Source organism: Ovis canadensis, chromosome 14 (genome assembly GCF_042477335.2).
Source record: "Ovis canadensis isolate MfBH-ARS-UI-01 breed Bighorn chromosome 14, ARS-UI_OviCan_v2, whole genome shotgun sequence".
Lineage (NCBI taxonomy): Eukaryota > Metazoa > Chordata > Mammalia > Artiodactyla > Bovidae > Ovis > Ovis canadensis.
The window spans coordinates 73,813,708-73,836,837 of NC_091258.1; the positions used below are offsets into that span (position 1 = coordinate 73,813,708).

General features: G+C 43.3%; 1 protein-coding gene across 1 annotated transcript in view; it reads right to left on the bottom strand.

The window, feature by feature from the left end:
* Nucleotides 1-21,427, bottom strand: part of LOC138419616 (zinc finger protein 208-like) — a 51,912-nt gene extending 30,485 nt beyond the window's left edge. Inside the window, exons 1-5 of the mRNA XM_069552465.1 lie at nucleotides 21,313-21,427; nucleotides 20,816-21,000; nucleotides 19,630-20,235; nucleotides 17,816-18,162; nucleotides 14,816-14,885 (exon numbers count right to left, since the gene is read on the bottom strand). Of these exons, the coding sequence (XP_069408566.1) occupies nucleotides 14,816-14,885; nucleotides 17,816-18,162; nucleotides 19,630-20,235; nucleotides 20,816-21,000; nucleotides 21,313-21,427 (1,323 nt within the window). The remainder of the gene's footprint in view (nucleotides 1-14,815; nucleotides 14,886-17,815; nucleotides 18,163-19,629; nucleotides 20,236-20,815; nucleotides 21,001-21,312) is intronic.
* Between the last annotated feature and the right edge of the window lie 1,703 nt (nucleotides 21,428-23,130).

A 23,130-nucleotide genomic window follows, 5' to 3' on the forward strand; every position in this document is an offset into this window, starting at 1 on the left:
TCCTCCCACCTTCAATCTTTCTGACCGTCAGGGTATTCTCCAATGAGTCAGTTATTCTCAACAGATGGCCAAAGTACTGGAGTTTCAGCTTCAGCATCAGTCCTTCCAATGAATATTCAGGACTGATTTCCTTTAGGATGGACTGGTTGGATCTCCTTTCAGTCCAAGGGACTCTCAAGAGGCTTCTCCAACACCACGGTTCAATACCATCAATTCTTTGACACTCAGCTTTCTTTATAGTCCATCTCTCACATCCATACATGACTACTGCAAAAACCATAGCTTTCACTAGACAGACTTTTGTTGGCAAAATAATGTCTCTGCTTTTTAATAAGCTGTCTAGGTTGGTCATAGCTTTTCTTCCAAGGAGCAAGCGTCTTTTAATTTCATGGCTGCAGTCACCATCTGCAGTGATTTTGGAGCTCCAAAACATAAAGTCTGTCACTAATTCCATTGTTTCCCCATGTATTTGAGATGAAGTGATGGGACTGGATGCCATGATCTTAGTTTTCTGAATGTTGAGCTTTAAGCCAACTTTTTCACTCTCCTCTTCAACTTTCATCAAGAGACTCTTTAGTTCTTCACTTTTTGCCATAAGGGTGGTGTTATCTGCATATCTGAGGGTATTGATATTTCTCCCAGTAATCTTGATTCCAACTTGTGCTTCATCCAGCCTGGCATTTCACATGATGTACTCTGCGCATACGTTAAATGACCAGGGTGACAATATGCAGCCTTGATGTACTCCTTTCCCAATTTGGAACAGTCTGTTGTTCCATGTCCAGTTCTAACTGTTGCTTCTTGACCTGCATACAGATTTCTCAGGAGGCAGGTCAGGTGGTTTGGTATTCCCATCTCTTGAAGAATTTTCCAGTTTGTTCTGATCCACACAGTCAAAGGCCTTGGCATTGTCAATAAAGCAAAAGTAGATGTTTTTCTGGAACTGTCTTGCTTTTTCCATGATCCAGCAGATGTTGGCAATTTGACTTCTGGTTCCTCTGCCTTTTCTAAATCCAGGTTGAACATATGGAAGTTCACGGTTTACATACGGTTGAAACCTGGCTAGGAGAATTTTGAGCATTACTTTACTAGCATGTGATATGAAATAAATTGTGCGGTAGTTTGAGCATTCTTTGGCATTACCTTTCTTTGGTATTGGAATGAGAACGGATCTTTTCCAGTCCTGTGGCCACTGCTGAGTTTTCCAAATTTGCTGGCATATTGAGTGCAGCATTTTCACAGCATCGTCTTTTAGAACTTGAAATAGCTCAACTGGAATTCCATCACCTCCACTAGCTTTGTTCATAGTGATGCTTCCTAAGGCCCACGTGACTTTACATTCCAGGATGTCTGGCTCTAGGTTAGTGATCACACCATCGTGGTTATCTGGGTCATGAAGATCTTTTTTGTATACTTCTGTGTATTCTTGCCACTTCTTAATATCTTCTGCTTCTGTTAGGTCCATATCATTTCTGTCTTTATTGTGCCCATCCTTGCATGAAAATATTCCTTGGTATCTCTAATTTTCTTGAAAAGATCTCTAGTCTTTCCCATTCCATTGTTTTCCTCTATTTCTTTGCATTGATCACTGAGGATGGCTTCCTTATCTTGTTATTCTTTCAAACTCTGCATTGAAATGGATATATCTTTCCTTTTCTCCTTTGCTTTTTGCTTCTTTTCTTTCAATAGCTGTTTGTAAGGCTTCCTCAGACAACCATTTTGGCTTTTTGCATTTCTTTCTCTTGGGGATGGTCCTGATACCTGCCTCCAGTTCAATGTCACGAATCTCCATCCATAATTCTTCAGGCACTCTATTAGATCTAGTCCCTTAAAACTATTTCTCACTTTCACTGTATAATCTAAGGGATTTTATTTAGGTCATACTTGAAGGCTCTAATGGTTTTCCCTAAATTTTTCAATTTCAGTTTAAATTTGGCAATAAGGAATTCTTAATCTGAGCCACAGTCAGCTTCTGGCCTTGTTTTTGCTGACTGTATAGAGCTTCTCCCTCTTTGGCTGTGCAAGAATATAATCAATCTGATTTTAGTATTGACCATCTGGTGATGTCCATGTCTAGAGTCTTCTCTTGTGTTTTTAGAAGAGGGTGTTTGCTATGACCAGTGTGTTCTCTTGGCAAAACTCTTTTAGCCCTTGCCCTGCTTTATTCTGTACTCCAAGGCCAAATTTGCCTGTTACTCCAGGTGTTTCTTGACTTTGTACTTTTGCATTCCAGTCCCCTATAATGAAAAGGACATCTTTTTTTGGGTGTTAATTCTAGAAGGTCTTTTAGGTCTTCATAGAGCTGTTCATCTTCAGCTTCTTCAACATTATTCGTCAGGCCACAGACTTGGATTACTGTGATATTGAAGGGTTGCCTTAGAAACGAACAGAGATCATTATGTCTTTTTTGAGACTGCATCCAAGTACTGCATTTTGGACTCTTTTGTTGACTATGATGGCTACTCCATTTCTTCTAAGGGATTAATGCCCACAGTAGTAGATATAATGGTCATCTGAGTTAATTTCACCCACCCCAATCTATTTTAGTTCACTGATACCTAAAATATCGATGCTCACTCTTTCCATCTCCCATTTGACCACTTCCAATTTGCCTTGATTCATGGACTCACTGCAGGTTCATTCCTTGATTCATTCCAGGTTTCTGGCAATATTGCTCTTTACAGCCTCGGATTTTACTTTCATCACCAGTCACATCCACAATTTGGTGTTGTGTTTGCTTTGGTTCCATCTCTTCATTCTTTCTGGAGTTAGTTCTCCTGATCTCTAGTTGCATTTGGGTACCTACCTACCTGGGGAGTTTGATTTTCAGTGCCCTATCTTTTGGTCTTTTCATATGGTTCATGGGGTTCTCAAGGCAAGAATACTGAAGTGGTTTGCCATTCCTTTATCCACTGGACCACGTTTTGTCAGAACTCTCCACCATGACTTGTCCATCTTGGGTGGCCCTACACAGGATGGCTCATAGTTTCATTGAGTTAGACAAGGCTGTGGTCCATGTGATCAGATTGGTTAGTTTTCTGTGATTGTGGTTTTCAGTCTGTCTGCCTTCTGATGGAGAAGGATAAGAGGCTTATGGAATATTCCTGATGGGAGACAATGACTGAGGGGGAAACTGGGTGTTTTTAATTAGTCATTACAATAAATCAAAAACCAAGTTTGTGAAAATTTCACCAGACCCACACCCAAAATTTACATTTTATGATAATAGGATTAGAACTTAACAATAGAAAGATCTTACTAGACCCACTCGCATAATATACATTCTAAGATATCAGGATTAGTCAGAAGGTTTTCAGGAAGAAGAAACAGTCCTCAAGCAGGATACTTTGTTGTTATATAATCCCTAGTACAGAGTTTAAACTGATTTGTATGATCATCAGTTCCAGGCTTGAAGAAGAAGGGAAAAAAAAAAAAAAAACCTCTTTTATGTGACTAAGACTGAGGAAAGCAGAGAGGGAAAAAAAAAAATGTCCTTTCCTCCTCCTTGAGAATTCCAAACCCCTAGCTCCTCGTTGAGAACCCCAGATCCCTTTCTACTCGTGGACCCCAGAATTCTTATCAACCTGCCTAGGAACTGACTCTCAATAACATGTGGAGAGAAAAAAGAAAGGTAAGGAAAAAATTTTTTCACTCTCCTCTTTCATTTTCATCAAGAGGCTCTTTAGTTCTTCTTCACTTTCTGCCATAAGGGTGGTGTCATCTGCATATCTGAGGTTATTAATATTTCTCCCAGCAATCTTGATTCCAGCTTGTGCTTCTTCCAGCCCAGCGTTTCTCATGATGTACTCTGCATAGAAGTTAAATAAGCAGGGTGACAATATACAGCCTTGACGTACTACTTTTCCTATTTGGAACCAGTCTGCTATTCCATTTCCAGTTCTAACTGTTGCTTCCTGACCTGCATACAGGTTTCTCAGGAGACAGGTCAAGTGGTCTGGTATTCCCATCTCTTGAAGAACTTTCCACAGTTTATTGTGATCCACACAGTCAAAGGCTTTGGCATAGTCAATAAAGCAAAAACAGATGTTTTTCTGGAACTCTCTTGCTTTTTCGATGATCCAATGTTGGTGTTGATGATCCAATGTTCGATGTTGGCAATTTGATCTCTGGTTCCTCTGTCTTTCCTAAAACCAGATTGAGCATCTGGAAGTTCACCGTTCACATATTGCTGAAGCCTGGCTTGGAGAATTTTGAGCATTACTTTACTAGCGTGTAAGATGAGTACAATTGTGTGGTAGTTTGAGCATTTTTTGGTATTGCCTTTCTTTGGGATTGGAATGAAAACCGACATTTTGCAGTCCTGTGGCCACTGCTAAGTTTTCCAAATTTGCTGGCATATTGAGTGCCGCACTTTCACAGCATCATTTTTCAGGATTTGAAATAGCTCAGCTGGTATTCGGTCACCTTTGTTCATAGTGATGCTTTCTAAGGCCCACTTGACTTCACATTCCAGGATGTCTGGCTCTAGATGAGTGATCACACCATAATGATTATCTGGGTCGTGAAGATCTTTTTTGTAGAGTTCTTCTGTGTATTCTTGCCACCTCTTCTTAATATCTTCTGCTTCTGTTAGGTCCAGACAATTTCTGTCCTTTATTGAGCCCATCTTTACATGAAGTCTTCCCTTGGTATCTCTAATTTTCTCGAAGAGATCTCTAGTCTTTCCCATTATATTGTTTTCCTCTATTTCTTTGCATTGATCTCTGAGGAAGGCTTTCTTATCTCTCCTTGCTATTTTTTGGAACTCTGCATTCAGATGCTTATATCTTTCCTTTTCTCCTTTGCTTTTCACTTCTCTTCTTTTCACAGCTATTTGTAAGGCCTCCTCAGACAGCCATTTTGCTTTTTGCATTTTTTTTCCTTGGGTATGGTCTTGATTCCTGTCTCCTGTACAATGTCATGAACCTCCATCCATAGTTCATCAGGTACTCTGTCTATCAGATCTAGTCCCTTAAATCTATTTCTCACTTCCATTGTATAGTCATAAGGGATTTGATTTAGGTCATACCTGAATGGTGTCTAGTGGTTTCCCCACTTTCTTCAATTTAAGTCTGAATTTGGCAATAAGGAGTTCATCATCTGACCACAGTCAGCTCCTAGTCTTGTTTTTGCTGACTGTATAGAGATTCTCCACCTTTGGCTGCAAAGAATATAATCAATCTGATTTTGGTGTTGACCATCTGCTGATGTCCATGTGTAGTCTTCTCTTGTGTTATTGGAAGAGGGTGCTTGCTATGACCATTCAGAAATCTAAGACCATTGCATCTGGTCCCACCACTTTATGGCAAATAGATGGGGGAAGCAGTGGAAACAGTAGCTGACTTTATTTTGGGGGCTCCCAAATTATAGCAGATGGTGACTGCAGCCATGAAATTAAAAGACGCTTACTACTTGGAAGGAAAGTTATAACCAACCTAGACAGCATATTAAAAAGCAAAGACATTACTTTGTCAACAAATGTCCATCTGGTCAAGGCTATTGTTTTTGCAGTTGTCATGTATGGATGTGAGATTTGGACTATAAAGAAAGCTGAGCGCTGATGAATTGATGCTTTTGAACTGTGGTGTTGGAGAAGACTCTTGAGAGTCCTCTGGACTGCAAGGAGACCCAACCAGTCCATCCTAAAGGAAATCAGTCCTGGGTGTTCATTGGAAGGACTGATGTTGAAGCTGAAACTCCCAATACTTTGGGCACCTGATGCGAAGATCTGACTCATTTGAGAAGACCCTGATGGTGGAAAAGATTGAGGGTAGGAGGAAAAGGGGACGACAGGATGAGATGGTTGAATGGCATCACCAACTCAGTGGACATGGGTTTGGGTAGTCTCCGGCAGTTGGTGATGGACAGGGAGGCCTGGTGTGCTGCAGTTCATGGGATCACAAAGAGTTGGACACGACTGAGTGACTGAACTGAACTGAAGGAAAAACTATTGAAAAAAAAAATAGAGTGGCATGATTTGAGAGAATAACACTGGAACATGTATATTACCATATGTAAAATAGCCAGAGGGAGTTTGATTACGACAAAGGGCACTGAGAGCCACTGGTCTGTGAAGACTTGAAAGGATAGGGTGGGGAGGGAGATGGATTCAGAAGCAAGGGAACATATGTATGCCTGTGGCTGATCCATGTTCCTGTACAGCAAAACCATCACAAAATTTTGAAAAAAAAAATTATTACAACTGACAATGAACCAAGGAACATATTATTTGTTTCTATAATGTGACATCAACACTGTAGTATCCTCTGGAAAACTAGACTTCTATTTAGTATTTATTATTTAATAAACATTTCCAAACATATCATGTTCATTCAGTTCAGTTCAGTCACTTAATCCTCTCTGACTTTCTGCGACCCCATTGACTGCAGAACGCCAGGCTTCTCTGTCCATCATCAACACCCAGAGCTTATTCAAACTCATGTGCGTAGAGTCGGTAATGCCATCCGACCTCTGTCGTCCCCTTCTCCTGCCTTCAATCTTTCTCAGCATCAGGATCTTTTCAAATGAGTCAGTTCTTTGCATCAAGTGGCCAAACCATTGGAGTTTCAGCTTCAGCATCAGTCCTTCCAATGAACATTCAGGGCTGATTTCCTTTAGAATAGACTGGTTGGATCTGCTTACAGTCCAAGGGACTCTCAAGAGTCTTTTCCAACACCACAGTTCAAAAGTATCATTTCTTTGGCGCTCAGCTTTCTTTATAGTCCAACTCTCACATCCATACATGACCACTGGAAAAACCATAGCTTTGACTAGACTGAGTGTTGTTGGAAAATTAATGTCTTTGCTGCTTAATATGCTGTCTAGTTTGGTCATAACTTTTGTTCAAAGGAGCAAGCATCTTTCAATTTCATGGCTGCAATCTCCAAATGTAGTGATTCTGGAACCGCCAAAAATAAAGTCTGTCACTGATTCCATTGTTTCCCCTTCTATTTGCCATGAAGTGATGGAACCAGATGCCATGATCTTAGTTTTCTGAATGTTGAGTTTTAAGCCAACTTTTTCATTCTCCTCTTTCACTTTCATCAAGAATCTCTTTAGTTCTTCTTCGCTTTCTGTCATAAGGGTGGTGTCATCTGCATATCTGAGATTGTTGATATTTCTCCCAGTAATCTTGATTCCAACTTGGGCTTCATCCAGCCTGACGTTTTGCATGATGTATCTGCATATACATTAAATAAGCAGGATGACAATATGCAGCCTTGATGTACTTCTTTCCCGATTTGGAACCAGTCTGTTGTTCCATATCCAGTTCTAACTGTTGCTTCTTAACCTGCATACAGATTTCTCAGGAGGCAGGTCAGGTGGTTTGGTATTCCCATCTCTTGAAGAATTTTCCAGTTTGTTCTGATCCACACAGTCAAAGGCTTTGGCATTGTCAATAAAGCAAAAGTAGATGTTTTTCTGGAACTACCTTGCTTTTTCCATGATCCAACAGATGGTGGCAATTTGATCTCTGGTTCCTCTGCCTTTGCTAAATCCAGCTTGAACATCTGGAAGTTCACACACTGTTGAAGCCTGACTTCGAGAATTTTGAGCATTTCTTTTCTAGTGTGTGAGATGAGAGAAATTTTGCTGTATTTTGAGCATTCTTTGGTATTGCCTTTCTTTGGGGTTGGAATGAAAACTTACCTTTTCCAGTCCTGTGGCCACTGCTGAGTTTCCCAAATTTCCTGGCATATTGAGTGTAACACTATAACAGCATAGTCTTTTTTCAAATATAAATTTATTTATTTTAATTGGAGGCTAATTACAATTTTGTATTGGTTTTGCCATACATCAACATGAATCTGCCACGGGTGTACACGTGTTCCCCATCTTGAACCCCCCTCCCACCTCCTTCCCCATACCATCCCTCTGGGTCATCCCAGTACACCAGACCCGAGCATCCAGTATCATGCATCAAACCTGGACTGGCGATCTGTTTCACATATGATGTTATACATGTTTCAATGCCATTCTCCCAAATCATCCCACCCTCGCCCTCTCCCACAGAGTTAACAGCATCATCTTTTAGAATTTGAAACAGTTCAACCAGAATGCCATCACATCCGCTAGCTTTGTTCGTAGTGATGCTTCCTAAGGCCCACTTGACTTTGCATTCCAGATGTCTGGCTGTAGGTGAGTGATCACACCATCGTGGTTTTATGGGTCATGAAGAGCTTTTTTTGTATAGATATATAATGTTTATTAGGCTACTGTAAAAATGCCTTAGGCAATAGATAGTAAATAGTAATTTATCTATTTAGTAAGATAGATAAATAGTAAGCCACTACCATCTTTAACAACAGTATGACCAATGGAACATATGTGTGCCATAAGGGAATGTTATAAATTCATAGTATGACCAAACATTCAGTGTTTTCTTACACAGTCTCACTGTGGTTTTTCCATGTTTGACTCCTGACTCCTTTAGACTTCAAAAACAACCACCACTTCCTGTGCTGCCTCTCTGGGCAGGCTGAGACAAAAGACTAAGGCCCCCTTCCTTTGATACCAACTAGTAGCTCACCAGAGTAGGAACCCTCCCCTCCTTGCCATCCGGTAATCATCTTAGCACTCTGAGAATGTCACCATTCCTCATTAGTCAAGTTTTTTTTTTTCCCCAACAGCTTGGAAGTCTACTGTGCTCCCACTGGAAATCTTCAGCAGTTAACAAACCTTATAACATTTTAGCATATGCCTTCATCTGTCTCAATATCCAAACCAAACTTTGGATTTGGTTTCATTTTGTTCTTTTGGTGACTGTAAAGTAACAAGAGCCAACATGTTGGGGACTGAATATATGAAATTTCTAGCTGATCAAGCAAAAAGAATTCTCATCATACAGTGTGGATTCTAAACTATTTCTGGGAATTCCCTGGTGGCTCAGTGGTAAGGAATCCACCTGCCAAGAAGGAGGCATGGGAGAGATCCCTGGTCTGGGAAATTCCTACATGCTGTGGAATTATCCCATGAGCCACAACTATTTGACCAATAATAAATGAATAATAAAAACTACATCATTTATTTCAGAATGCCCCAAGTTCAAAAAGAGATATCACTTAAATGTATTCAGGGTTATGGGAAAATGATACAAATTTTATTAGAGCACAAGACTTAAGCTACATTCTTAACAAAACAGAGGCACAACATAAATGGCAGCAGTTAATGACAAAGCAGATACACACTCGTACGTTTCTGTTTCTTTTGACTCAATTAAAAAAAAAAAAACTGCTCTCTTCAAGTTCCAAGAATCAGTTCAGTTCAGTTCAGTTCAGTTGCTCAGTCATGTCCAACTCTTTGCAACCCCATGAATTGCAGCACGCCAGGCTTTCCTGTCCATCACCAACTCCCAGAGTTCACTCAAACTCATGTCCATCGAGTTGGTGATGCCATCCAGCCATCTCATCCTCTGTCGTCCCCTTCTCCTCCTGCCCCCAATCCCTCCCAGCATCAGAGTCTTTTCCAATGAGTCAACTCTTTGCATGAGGTGGCCAAAGTACTGGAGTTTCAGCTTTGGCATCAGTCCTTCCAATGAACACCCAGGACTGATCTCCTTTAGAATGGACTGGTTGGATCTCCTTGCAGTCCAAGGGACTCTCAGGAGTCTTCTCCAACACCACAGTTCAAAAGCATCAATTCTTCAGCGCTCAGCTTTCTTCACAGTCCAACTCTCACATCCATACATGACCACAGGAAAAACCATAGCCTTGACTAGATGGACCTTTGTTGGCAAAGTAACGTCTCTGCTTTTTAATATGCTATCTAGGTTGGTCATCAACATAGCTTTTCTTCCAAGGAGCAAGTGTCTTTTAATTTCATTTGTGCAGTCATCATAAGCAGTGATTTTGGAGCCCTCAAAAATAAAGTCTGACACTGTTTCCACTGTTTCCCCATCTATTTCCCATGAACTGATGGGACCAGATGCCATGATCTTAGTTTTCTGAATGTTGAGCTTTCAGCCAACTTTTTCACTCTCCTCTTTCACTTACATCAAGAGGCGTTTTAGTTCCTCTTCACTTTCTGCCAGAAGGGTAGTGTCATCTGCATATCTGAGGTTATTGATATTTCTCCCAGCAATCTTGATTTCAAGAATAAGTTTCCATTAATCATTTATATGCGAGAGCAATTGCCAGTCAAGGGAGAAAATGACCAACATTTCCCTGGTACAGTTTCTCCCATGTAATCAGTCTCCACTAAGCTGTCAACTCTCCTCCCATGAAAAGCCGAACTCCCTTAATGTACAGTTTGCTCTTTACATGGTCAGATGGTACAGCACTCAGTCCTATAACCACGGTGGCCAGTGTACAGAAGGGCATCCTGAACATAATGAGCATGCTGAGTCATGTCATGGTTTGACATGGTTCCCTGTCCCTTACTGATCCTAATTCACACTCCATTGTGTTTGATATTTTAGTGTCCCTGTTTACCCATGAAAGATGGATATTAATGATCCACATCTAATGAAGTCTGTCCCTCATTTTGCTGATTTCTTTGCAGAAACAATCATGAAATTCTCTAAGTTTTCAAATGGCATAAAAAATAATGGTGCCTTCTCAAGAAAACTCAAGTAATTAAATACATACTAAAGATTAGGGGTCATTTCCACTGATCATGAAATTTCAACATACTTAACATAATTATACTGCCAGAACACAGTAGGTTAACTGTTGGGAAATTAAAGATTTATTTATTCCTAAAATGAATCGTCTCATGTGATCTATTGTAAAGACTGTCCCCAAATTTTATGAAAGTCATTACAATTCTAAGGATTCTCCCCAATATGAATCTTGAGTGGAATCTGGAGGAAATACGTTTTCTTAAATGTATTTCCAAATTCAGTGTATCTGTAGTTTCTGACCTGCATAAATCACCTCATTATGCCCAAAGCGTGAATATCTCACGAAAAAATTCATTACCTGTGTAAGCTTACTCTCCATATAAAACCTCTCATGTTTCCATCGTTTTGATCTTTGTGTTAAAGCTTTAGCGTGCACATTACTTCTGTGTGGTTTCTCTGAAAGACATCTATTCTGAAGTCTAGTGCACTCTGAAGCCTGCAGAAAGCCCTTCCCCATCCAATTCCAAGACTCCTCTTTACAATGGAGTCTTGTTGTCTAATACTTCAACTCAAGCTGAAACTTTCTCCACCTCCATTGCATTTGGTTTTTTTGTTTTGTTTTGTTTTTTTTGTTTGTTTGGTTTTTTTTCTCCATTGCATTTGTAAAGCATTGTTCCAGAATCTTTTCCAACTTTGATGTTTGGGTAAAATTCTTTCCACAAATATTGTATTAGTGTGGTTTATCTCCAGGATATATATTCTTAGATGCCTAAAGAGTGAGCAGTAATTGTGACAACTGCCATAATAGTTGCATTTCTAAGTATAAAGTATTTGGTGAACACTGAGATACAGGGGGTACCTAAAAGCCTTGCCACATATTCTACACTGGTAAGGTTCTCTCTACTATGGATGATCTGATGGATGATGAGATGTAATCCCAAGTAAAGGTTTTACACACTCATGTCACTTGTAAGCTTTCTCTCCAAAATGACTTCTTTACTGAAGCCTGACTTCAGATTGTTGCCTAAAAACCCCGACACACTTATTACACTGATACAATTTTTATCCAGTGTGAGTATTTTCAAGAAGCCTAAGGTGTAAAGAAGAAGCCTGGCCACATTGATTACATTTGAAAGGTCTCTGGAGTATGGGTCGCCTGATGTCTTTTTAGGCCTGAACACTACCTGAAGGATCTGCCACACTCATATTTTTAAGGTTTCTCTCCATTATTAATTCTCTGATGGTGGGAATGATTAGCCCGTTACTGAAATCCTGGCCACACACATTATATGATTTCCTCCACTGGAGTGATTGACTTTTCTCTGAATGTATGGATTCTCACCAGTATGTATTTTCTCATGTTTTGTAAAAAACTGAATGCCTTCCGAAAGTCTTACTACATGCATTACAAGGGTAAGATTTCAATTCAGAATTACCTGAGGATTAGTTAGGTCTGAATACAGAATCAAAGCTTTGCCACATCTACCACAGTTTTCCTCCAGTTTGACTTTTCTGAAGGCCAAAAGCTTCATATACCTTGCTGCATTCACTACATTTGTAAGTTTTCACTGCAGTATTGATTTTCAGATAATCTGCAAAGTCATTCCTTATGACTGCAGGCTTTATCATATAAATTCCATTTGTGTGGTTTTGTTTCAGAAACCAGTACTCAAGAAACCAAGCACCACATTCAGAGAGTTGGAGAACTCAAGTTTATTATGTCGGCAGGCCCAGAGGTTGTAACACCCTAAGCTCTGAGCCCTGAACAAAGGGGTTAGAGTTTTTCCACAAGGACAGGCATGATTAAGTAGGTTTGCAGGGACTAGGGCAATTGCAAAGAGCAGGACAAGGGTGAGAGAGATAAGCTCCAGTTCCTAGAACTGTGAGTCCCCAGTTTCTGAGACCTACATGATGTAGACTTTGCAAGGAGCAAGCTGAGTTACAAAGGCAGGAGGAGAAAGAGGTAAAACTTTAACTTTTCCTCTTCATTGCCTGCCGGGAGCCACCACGGGAGACCCCACCCATGACAAGGTCATGTGGAAGAGAGCTGTTAAGCAAGGCTTCAGAACTCAACGGGCTCCCTAGGCTTTCTCGAGCATCTACCCCCAAACCAGAATCTGTCTGTCTTACTATTTCATGACTTTCACCAACTCCTCTGACATTAACAGGGGGCTAACCTTGATCACCTTTCTCTGGAGAAAATTAACGTAGGGCTATAGCTAATAAGTCTCCTGGACATGAGAAGAATATTTCAAATCAAACCCCCTCTGTTAGCATTTTAGCTTGCTTGGCAGTTATATCCAGACTCTTGCAGCTACACATGTGATTATTTACAGCCTCCCAACTGTGAGAGGCACAGAAAGCCTAAAACATAGAGCCTTTCAAAGAGTTAAAAGTTATTAGAGTAGTGCTAATGTAAGATTTCATTATTTGGCCAATGCTTGTTGCTAAGTTCCCATATCTTTTATCCACTGTGCACCTGGGAGTGCATTAGTTAACATAGTTGGAAAGTAAGAAAAACAAGTGTAGCCTTGAAATTAACCACATCAGACTTTTGAGTTAATTGGTTCTTTCTTGTAACTCACTGCACCTTTACTCCATGAGAAATGTAACTTGTTTAATACTTTTTGAGGCTGACATAGATTAGAAATATAAGAAAAAAACATTTCGGGGGAAAATAAGTTTTCTGGTTGAAAGCCTTTATCAAAAGAGGGTCATAAAATGTTCACAGGCCTCCAAGGCCAGAAGATAATGTACACAATATTGTTTATGGGAAAGGTTTGCAGAAAAATCCTGGTTTCAATAAAGACAAAACAGATATAATGTTTCGGCTGACTCTGTATGACTTTGCATCTTTCATTTCCCTCTATGTACAAGTAAAGGTATAAAAGACCCTTTTAAAAATAAAAACAATGGGCCTCACTTGAAGAAGCTTGGTCACCCCGTGTTTTTCTTTTTCCTCTTTTTTTCTCTCTTACTTTCTTTTTCAGGCTTGGAGCATAGAGGCTCCCTGCGTTCACTTATTTGCCCGGGTTACTAAGACCTGAACGGGAAGACGTTCTGCGTCTTCACTCCCTCAGGAGACCGGGAAGGCACCTGTGGCCTCCGTGAACAGGGCAAACTTCTTGTCTCAAAGTTTTATTGGCTTTCTATGTAAATCAGCCTCTTTCTCTCCTCTATTTTCTCATCTATAATACTCTTTCCTTATCTCTCTCTAAATCATCCGCCGACGCGGTTTTTCCTTCAGGTTCCCCTGGATCCTGCGGGGGCTGGACCCCGGCAATTGCCCCTTCTTGATGCTTCTATCGCTCTTTGTACAAAGCATCATCTCATGTTTTGTAGGACATTCAGAGCTCTCCATTGTTTAGGGGGGCTATATTGAGCTATTGCTATTTGTAACTTTATGGATTCTTTCCAAGAGGCTATGAACTGTGTAATTTCATTGAGAATAAAAGGGCCAAACGAGCGCCACAAAGAACATGAAGAGAGGACTCGTTAAAGGGAGAAGCCACGATGCCCAGCTCCATATATTGTTCCAGTTAGCCTAGGAATTCGCTAGTTCCTGTCTCCTTTTTATGATTCGTTCCCTTAGTTGTAGGGCTATGTCCCTGACTATTCCTGATTGGTTTACATAAAAGCAGCATTCTTCATTCAAGAAGAGGCAGAGTCCTCCCTGTTCAGCTGTCAGTAGCTCAAGCCCTCTCCTATTCTGTAAAACCACCTCAGCCAGGCAATCTAGTTGGTCTTGTAAAGCCACTAAAGATGTGGCTGCTCTCTCAATGTCTTCTGCGAAGTCCTTGGACAGTGTATGGTAGAAGGTGGTTGATGAAGCAATTCTTCCTATTCCCATACCTATCCCAGTCATAATTTCCAAACCAACTAGTAGGGGTATAAACTGGATGGCTCTTTTTGACTACAGATGTGCTGTCAGAGGTACGATGAGAGTCTGGTTGTTAGGGACAATATTCATCTGGGGAGTGAGGAAAGCTAAGGTGCAGATACCCATCCAGTTGATTGGTAGACATAAGCATCTGTCCCACAAACAAAGAAAAGGCCTTGATGGGGGCGGCACCATACTGTGTTTGTGGGAGGACGAGTTGGTCACTCATCCATGATTACATTGGTCCCTGGCTAAACTGCCTACAGGTTCAATTCCTCCATCATTTGTAAAGCATTCTGGAACCTTACTGCCTAAATCCATGATTACATTGGTCCCTGTAGGCAGTTACACGGGTCCCTGGCTAAACTGCCTACAGGTTCAATTCCTCCATCATTTGTAAAGCATTCTGGAACTTTTTGAGTTTCATTGCCCTTAATGATAACCCTGTATGCAAGACAGCAAAAGAGACACAGATGTATAGAACAGTCTTTTGGACTCTGTGGAAGAGGGCGAGGGTGGGATGATTTGGGAGAATGGCATTGAAACATGTATAATATCATATATGAAATGAATCGCCAGTCCAGGTTCAATGCATGATTCAGGATGCTTGGGGCTGGTGACCCAGAGGGATGGTACAGGGAGGGAGGTGGGTGGGGGGTTCGGGATGAGGAACACATGTACACCTGTGGCGGATTCATGTTGATGTATGGCAAAACCAATACAATATTGTAAAGTAATTAGCTTCCAATTAAAATAAACATAAAAAAAAAGACTGGCCCTTGTAAGGGTGGATCTATAGGAGTTCCCATGGCTGTTGCAATATTTAATGGTACTGGTATAGCTAAATACCGTGGAGCTCCTAAGGACAAGCAAAGCCAGCAATCCCCGGCCAGCTGGGGGTTGGTGTCATTAAGAAGGTGATGAATTGCGTTGAGAACTTGGTACAGACAAGGGCCTAAGGGGGAGTTAACTCTGTAACCTGCGTCATACTGCCAATAGGCAGAGGCTGATTTTTAGGGCAAAGTTGGTCCGTGATTTCATTTGTCTGCATTATTGTCCCTGTCCAGTAGGTTTTTCCATTTATTTGGCAGACAGACAGCTGTTCTGTGTTGTAACATCTGCTTGGCATTTGGGGGTAGATGGAGGTGCAGGGGCATGGTGGCGATGCCATGGTGTCAGAATACCACCCAGGGTTTGGATCCTCTAGTGGGGGAAACGTAGCAGCAGCGGGGAGCATAACTTGAAAACATTTTTGGCACCAGGGCCCTGGATATACATTGCACGGTTATGAAGGCAGTAGGTGATCAGCCTATGGGATTGGCTATCTATACATTGTTTTAGCTGATGGTTAAGTAAGCGATTTTCCAAGGGTTGACTGTAATGTTGACAGGTGCATGATGGATAAGGAACGGCTGTTCCAGCAAGGGACATCAAAAGGCTGCAAAGCAGCCTGCATATAACAGATAACTGAACACTAGCAAAATGTTTTCTCCGCATCTTTGGGTTGTCACGGCTATAGCAACTGAACCTATTGTGAGGGGGGGGTCAGTTATACCGTGGAGCAATTTAGTTAGTAGGGAGAATTGATCATAAGAGACATCTAATAAGAATGAGGCTTCCCACTACGATGAGTGCTAACTGCAGCTTCTGACCCAAATCCCAGTCCTGGGCTGTGACTGAAGCCAGTCCTGTAGCAAAGAGCACAGCAATAATACCAATCAGATATACAGGCCAGGGTTGACAATAAATATCCATTGATATTTTGATAGTCAGATCCTTAAGCTTCTGCTGTGTGTTGACCAAACAGCTGCTGGAGTGTGGCTGGAGCAAGGCTGAAGAAGTCTCAAGCTTCTGCCTTGCATGGACTAGTCAGCTTCTGGAGTGACTAGAGCAGGGCTCAGTGTCTTTCGTAGGTGAGGGCCATTGTTTTTGGAACCAGACCTTGAGGGGATTTTCAGGGTTCCGAACTGTTTTCCAGGTGTCCTCATTACAGGAAGCCGCTGTCTTCTTGACTCTGGTGTGGTGGATCCAAGGGATGATGCCTGTAACTTTAACAGCAGTAGGGGTTGCCAGGACAACCGTGTGAGAGCCTGTCCCAACTTGCTGACATGGTTGTTTTTTCCAATCTTTAACCCATACCTCATCTCCTGGGTGATTGGGATGAACCCAGTTGCCCCAAGGAACAGGTGTCCTTTCTAAGGTTTCTCAGGCAATATGGTGCAAGACTTTTGCCAGGATCTGGAGGTGTCGGGACATCTCCAGGTCAGCTAGTTGTTGGGGGTTTCCCTTGAGTTTTCCTAACCCTGGGGGTTTTCTCCATATAAGATCTCAAAGGGAGGATAGCCTGAGGACTCAGGGTGCATGGGGCTTTGAGTAAGGCTGGGGGGTAACATGTTGATCCAAGATAACTGGTCTCCTGACAGAGTTTAGATAAGGTAGTCCTGAGGGTATAGTTCATGCATTCAACTTTCCCTGAGCTCTGTGGCCTGTAAGCAGTGTGAAGCTTCCACTTGATTCCCAGTGTCCTGGATAGAGTTTGGATTATCTGAGATACAAAAGCTGGCCCATTGTCAGACCCTATGGAGAGAGGCAGCCCATATCTCGGGATCATGTCTCTTCACAGGGCCTTGGCCACTTCTCGTGCCTGTTCAGTGCACGTGGGGGTGGCTTCAGCCCATCCCGTGTAGTAGACTACCACAAGGAAGTACTTATGGCCCCTACAGGGCTTGACTTCAGTAAAGTCCACTTCTAGATCTTCAAAGGGCAGTGTCCCAACAGTCAGCACCCCTGGGTTGGGTCTTGGTTGTTGCCTGGCATTGTTTTGCATACAAGTCATACATCTAGCACTGATCTAGGCACATAGGGTTGGGAGCTTAGAAAAGAAATGGTAGTGGCTCAGTAAGCTCTCCAGTGCAGTCTTCCCTAAACGAGTTTTCTCATGATGTTGTTTTTCCAGCTGGATTTCTGCATTGCTGGAGACAAAGAGTCTTTGGTCTGGGAGCTTCCAGCAGCCCTCCTTTTCTTTTATTCCTCCCTCATTTAGAGCCCATAGATCTTTTTCCTTGGTATATCTCGGGGATGGAGGCAATTCTGTTGCCAAGAGGGACTTAAAGATTGACTCGGGGCCCACTGTGGGGCTCGGATGGGTTGCTGCCTCCTTGGCTGCCTGGTCGCCAACCGATTCCCATTGCTGACTGGATCAGTTCCTCGCTGATGGCCTTTACAATGGATGACTGCCACTTGGGAAGGCTACCAGACTGCTTCTAACAGCTGAAGGATTTCTTTTTTGTATTTTAATCTCCTTTCCTCCCACTGTCAATAGTCCCCTTTCTTTATAAATGGCTCCATGTACATGTAAAGTAGCAAAGGCATACCTTGCCTCGGTATAGAAGTTGACTCCTTTCCCTTCGGCATGCCGTAGTGCCTGGGCGAATGCCCATAGCTCAGCCTGCACTGGTGACCACCCTTGTAGCAAGGCCTCGGCCTTCACTATCTTGTCAGGTGTTGTTATGGCAGAGCCTGCTTTGTGCTGCTCGTCTTGGATGAAACTGCTTCCATCAGTGAACTGTTCCAGTTTTGGGTTCTGGAGGGGACTGTCCATCAGGTCCAGCCTGCTTGAGTAAATTTCATCTATGAGCTCCTCACAGTTACAATCGGGATTTCCCGCTTCTCTAGGTAAAAAGCTGGCAGGGTTCAGTGTCTGCACAGTCTCGAGTTGGACCTGTGGGTTTTTGCAAAGCAGTTCTTCATAGTGAGTCATCCCGGAGTTGGTCAACTACTTATGCCCCTGGCTATTCATCAAGGCAGTAACAGTATGCGGAATCTTTACATTTTGTCCTAGAGTAAGCTTATCTGCTTCTCTGACCAAAACCACAGTGACAGCTAATGCCCAGAGGCATAGCAGCCATCCTGCGGCAACTGGATCCAGTGGTTTGGACAGGTATGCGACTGGGCACTGCCATGGCCCAACTATTTGTGTGAGGACCCCCCAGTGCAGTGTGATTTTTTTCATGTACAAAGAGGTTAAAGTCCCGTGTTACATCCGGCAGCCCTAATGCTGGAGCACTGGTCAAGACTCTCTTTATCTTCTTAAAGGCCTTTTCCTGTTCAGGTCCCCACTCCAGGGGGTCCTTATCAGACCCTGCTGTGGCTTTAAACAAAGGCTTGGCAATTTTAGAGAAACCCAGTATCCAGACCTGGCAGAATCCAGAAGCCCCAAGGAACTCACTGATTTCTTTCTTGGTGTTCGGCCGAGCTATTGAACAGACGGCTTGCTTCCTCTCATGTCCTAGCTCCTGATGCCCTTTTCCCATGACACCTTGTACTCTGTGGTGGAGAGTAGAGCCAGCAGGGCTTTGGTGCCTCCAGCAGTCCCCTGGGTGGGACTGGCTAGCAACAGCTCATCCACGTACTGGAGTGGGGTGCAGTTGAAAGTTTTTCCGGGAAATGCAGCAAGGTACATGGTAGGTGAGTTTTTGAAGCCTTGTGGCAGTCGGGTCCAAGTCAGCTGTGTCTTTCTCCCAGTGTGTGGATCTTCCCATTCAAAGGCAAACAAGGACTGGTTGGTTGGCTGGTTGGAGGCAGAAGAATGCATCCTTGAGATCCAGCAGGTGAACCAGCTTGTCTGAGCCGGTAAGAGACTCTGGAGAGTGTAGCAATTTGGTGATGACTGCATTGTTGACAGCGCAAAGGTCAACAGTGGGCTGGGTAGTAGTCATTCCCTCCAGACTTTTTGACTGGTAAGAGCTGAGTGTTACAGGGAGACTGACATCCGATTAGGATCTCGGTATCTCGTAGGTGCTGGATGTGGTCCCAAATTCCCAGGCGTGCCTCCCTTGGTACTGGATATTGTTTCTAACGGGAGTGGCTCCTGGCCTCAGGTCCACTACAATGGGCATATAGTTTCTGGCCGAACCTGGGCCCCTGCTGCCCAGACATCAGGGAATTCTTTTAGCAGTCTGGGGGGATTTATTTGTTCCCTCCCTGAGCAATAGAGATGCCATTCATCTTCCCTGGGCATGGTCACGGCCATCATCAGAGCCAACTGTCTCCCCAAGGTCAGGCTTGCAGGCTTTCTGGGGGCAAAGGTGATTTCTGCCCTCAGTTTTCTCAGTAAGCCCCTACCCAGCAGGGGAATGGGGCATTCTGGTAAGTAGAGAAATTCATGAATCACCAGATGGCCCCCTACCTGACATGAATGGGCCTTGCAAAATGAGCAGGCTGCTATTTTCCCTGTGGTCCCAACAACAGTTGCTGTTTGGCCTGTGAGGGGAGCCACAGGTGTGATTACCACAGTGCCCAGCTTGGTATCCACCATAAAAGTCATTGATTGGCCCCATAATTTCATTGTGACCCTGGGCTCCCAGGGGCCCAGGATCAGGGATCCCAGTCTTTCCTGGTCTGATTCTGCTCCAGCCAGGCTGAAAAGGTTTTGGACAGTTGGCTCAGGCTGGTACCTTTCTGTGCTGGGTCGACTGAACTTCTTCGACCCTTTAGATGCCCCTCTGTGGTGGGGGCACTCATTCCTCCATTGTCCGGTCTCTGCAATAGGCACACTAGTCGTGGCATAGAGGTAGACTTTTCTTAGTTTCCCCTTTTCATGAGGAAACTGTTTCACTTGATCTGAGCTCCTCAGTGCTGCTGCTAGCAGGGCTGCTTTCTGTTTCATTCTTTTATCTGCTTCTTGTTGGGCTTCACAGTCTCGGTTCACAAAGACTTTATTTGTTACCTCCAGGAGCTGTATGACATTCACACCAGCCAAAGCCTTCCAGTTTTTGGAGCTTTCGTTGGATGTCTGCACAGGATTAAGCCACAAAGCCAGGGTTAATCATTCATTGATTCTCAGCTGTCTCAGCGTCAAACGGGGTCTATGTCTGGAACACTTCACACAGTCTCTCACAGAAATCCGTGGGGGTCTCATGCACTTTTTGGATTATCGTTGTAATTTTGGACATACTGGTGGGCTTTTTGACTCCTGCTTGAAGTCCATGTAGAAGGGCATCACAGTAGCGACCCAGGGTTTCTTGTCCTTCTCTGGTATTGAAATCCCAATTAAGTCTCATCTCTGGCATTGCTTCTCATGCCCATCCTTCTACATCTAAGCCCCCTGCGGGGGCTTGTCTTCAGAGCCATTTTCGGGCTTCTGTCAAAATGCATCGCCTTTCCTCAGTGGTGGAGAGAGACATAAGGAGCTGATAACAGTTGTCCCATGTAGGCTGATTAGTGTGGAAAATGGACTCCAGTAGGTCAATCATAGCCTGTGGTTTATCAGAGTACACTGGGTTATGGTGTTTCCAGTTTAGGAGATCAGTAGTGCTGAAGGGCTGGTAATAGAAGATGGAGAGGCCAGGCTGGACTAAGCCATCCTCCTTCACTTGTTGAGGATCTTGAGTTTCTCGCAGCGGCATCTGACGGGCCGTGGCCAGCTGGTTAGATTGTCTGTCTGGGCAGAGCCGCTTCCCTGCTGGCTCAGAGCTGGAGTCTTGCTCATGAGGTGATGTGGGGGACATGGAGGGAGGTGGACTGTCTGGCAATGGGCCCAGCACTAGCTGCGCCAGGGCTTGTGGAGTCAGGGGAATGTATGGTGGGGGCAGTACTGGGAGTTCCACTGGATCTCCCTGGAATATAGGGCTTTTTGGTGCTTCTTTTTTCTCAGTGGTTGGGCCACAAATACCCTACTCTGTTCCTGTATGTTTGTGCAAAATCTTGCCCATGGGGCCAGGGTGTGTGCCATTAGAAGCCAGGAGTCTGTGTATGGAAACTGATCTGGATGTCCTGGAGTCCCAGTGACTACCTGGTGCTTAGACAGTGGGCAGGTCGAGAAGGTCCTCTGGCAGCCAACCAATGTCAAAGGATGGCCAACAGAGCTCACATAAGTTATTAAGCTTCCTGGGGGTCATCTTGACTCGGTAATCTCCTAAGAAGCCCTTCTTAAAATTCTTTATCCTGCAATCTAAAACTGTTGGCTTAAAGGAACTTCCATCCATGTTGACAAATCTAATCTACCTGGCAGTGTTTTGAGGAAAACCTACTCTCTTAGATGTTGGCTCAAGGAGTCAGTCGACAGAATAACTGGTAACCAATAATTTTTTCCTCCCAGTGTATCCCACCCTGAGTTGGTGGCACAGAGACAAACAAGGGTGGGTGCCCCTTCAAAAGAGACCATTTGGATGCCCATTTGGCTGCATTCCCAGGGAGAACTTGGGTGCCTCTTAGCATTGCCGGATCAGTGTAATGTACAAAATTCACAGTTGGATACATTACATTGTAAATAGTATAATAGGTATTATCCTGCTTTCTCCATATATCACAGTCACTTTTAAAATCTCTTGTTTCTGTCCCATACCCATAGTATAATGCCCATAAACGTGATGAACCAGTTCTTTTCTTTTTAAGGTCAGTATATTAGTTTGTGCTGTCAGTTATTTTCACAAACACATGCGGTCACAAGCTGATATCTGACATAAACCTGTGTACCCTATGCTCCACGCAGGCCCTTTCTTAGTCCTGACCATTCCTCACACCAGTTAGGTTCAGTTCAGTTCAGTTCAGTCGCTCAGTTGTGTCTGACTCTTTGCAACCCCATGAATCGCAGCACGCCAGGCCTCCCTGTCCAACACAAACTCCTGGAGTTCACTCAGACTCACGTCCATCGAGTCCGTGATGCCATCCAGCCATCTCATCCTCTGTAGTCCCCTTCTCCTCCTGCCCCCAATCCCTCCCAGCATCAGAGTCTTTGCCAATGAGTCAACTCTTCGCACGAGCTGGCCAAAATACTGGAGTTTCAGCTTCAGCATCATTCCCTCCAAAGAAATCCCAGGGCTGATCTCCTTCAGAATGGACTGGTTGGATCTCCTTGCAGTCCAAGGGACTCTCAAGAGTCTTCTCCAACACCACAGTTCAAAAGCATCAATTCTTCAGTGCTCAGCTTTCTTTACAGTCCAACTCTCACATCCATAGATGACCACTGGAAAAACCATAGCCTTGACTAGACATACCTTAGTCGGCAAAGTAATGTCTCTGCTTTTCAATATGCTATTTAGGTTGGTAATAACTTTTCTTCCAAGTAGTAAGCGTCTTTTAATTTCATGGCTGCAGTCACCATCTGCAGTGATTTTGGAGCCCCCCAAAATAAAGTCTGACACTGTTTCCACTGTTTCCCCATCTATTTCCCGTGAAGTGATGGGACCAGATGCCATGACCTTTGTTTTCTGAATGTTGAGCTTTAAGCCAACTTTTTCACTCTCCTCTTTCACTTTCATCAAGAGGCCTTTTAGTTCCTCTTCACTTTCTGCCATAAGGGTGGTGTCATCTACATATCTGAGGTTATTGATATTTCTCCCAGTAATCTTGATTCCAGCTTGTGCTTCTTCCAGCCCAGCATTTCTCATGATGTACTCTGCATAGAAGTTAAATAAGCAGGGTGATAACCAGTCTGTTGTTCCATGTCCAGTTCTAACTGTTGCTTCCTGACCTGCATATAGGTTTCTCAAGGGGCAGGTCAGGTGGTCTGGTATTCCCATCTCTTTCAGGATTTTCCACAGTTTCTTGTGATCCACACAGTCAAAGGCTTTGGCATAGTAAATAAAACAGAAATAGATGTTTTTCTGGACCTCTCTTGCTCTTTCAATGATCCAGTGGATGTTGGCAATTGGATCTCTGGTTCCTCTGCCTTTTCTAAAGCCAGCTT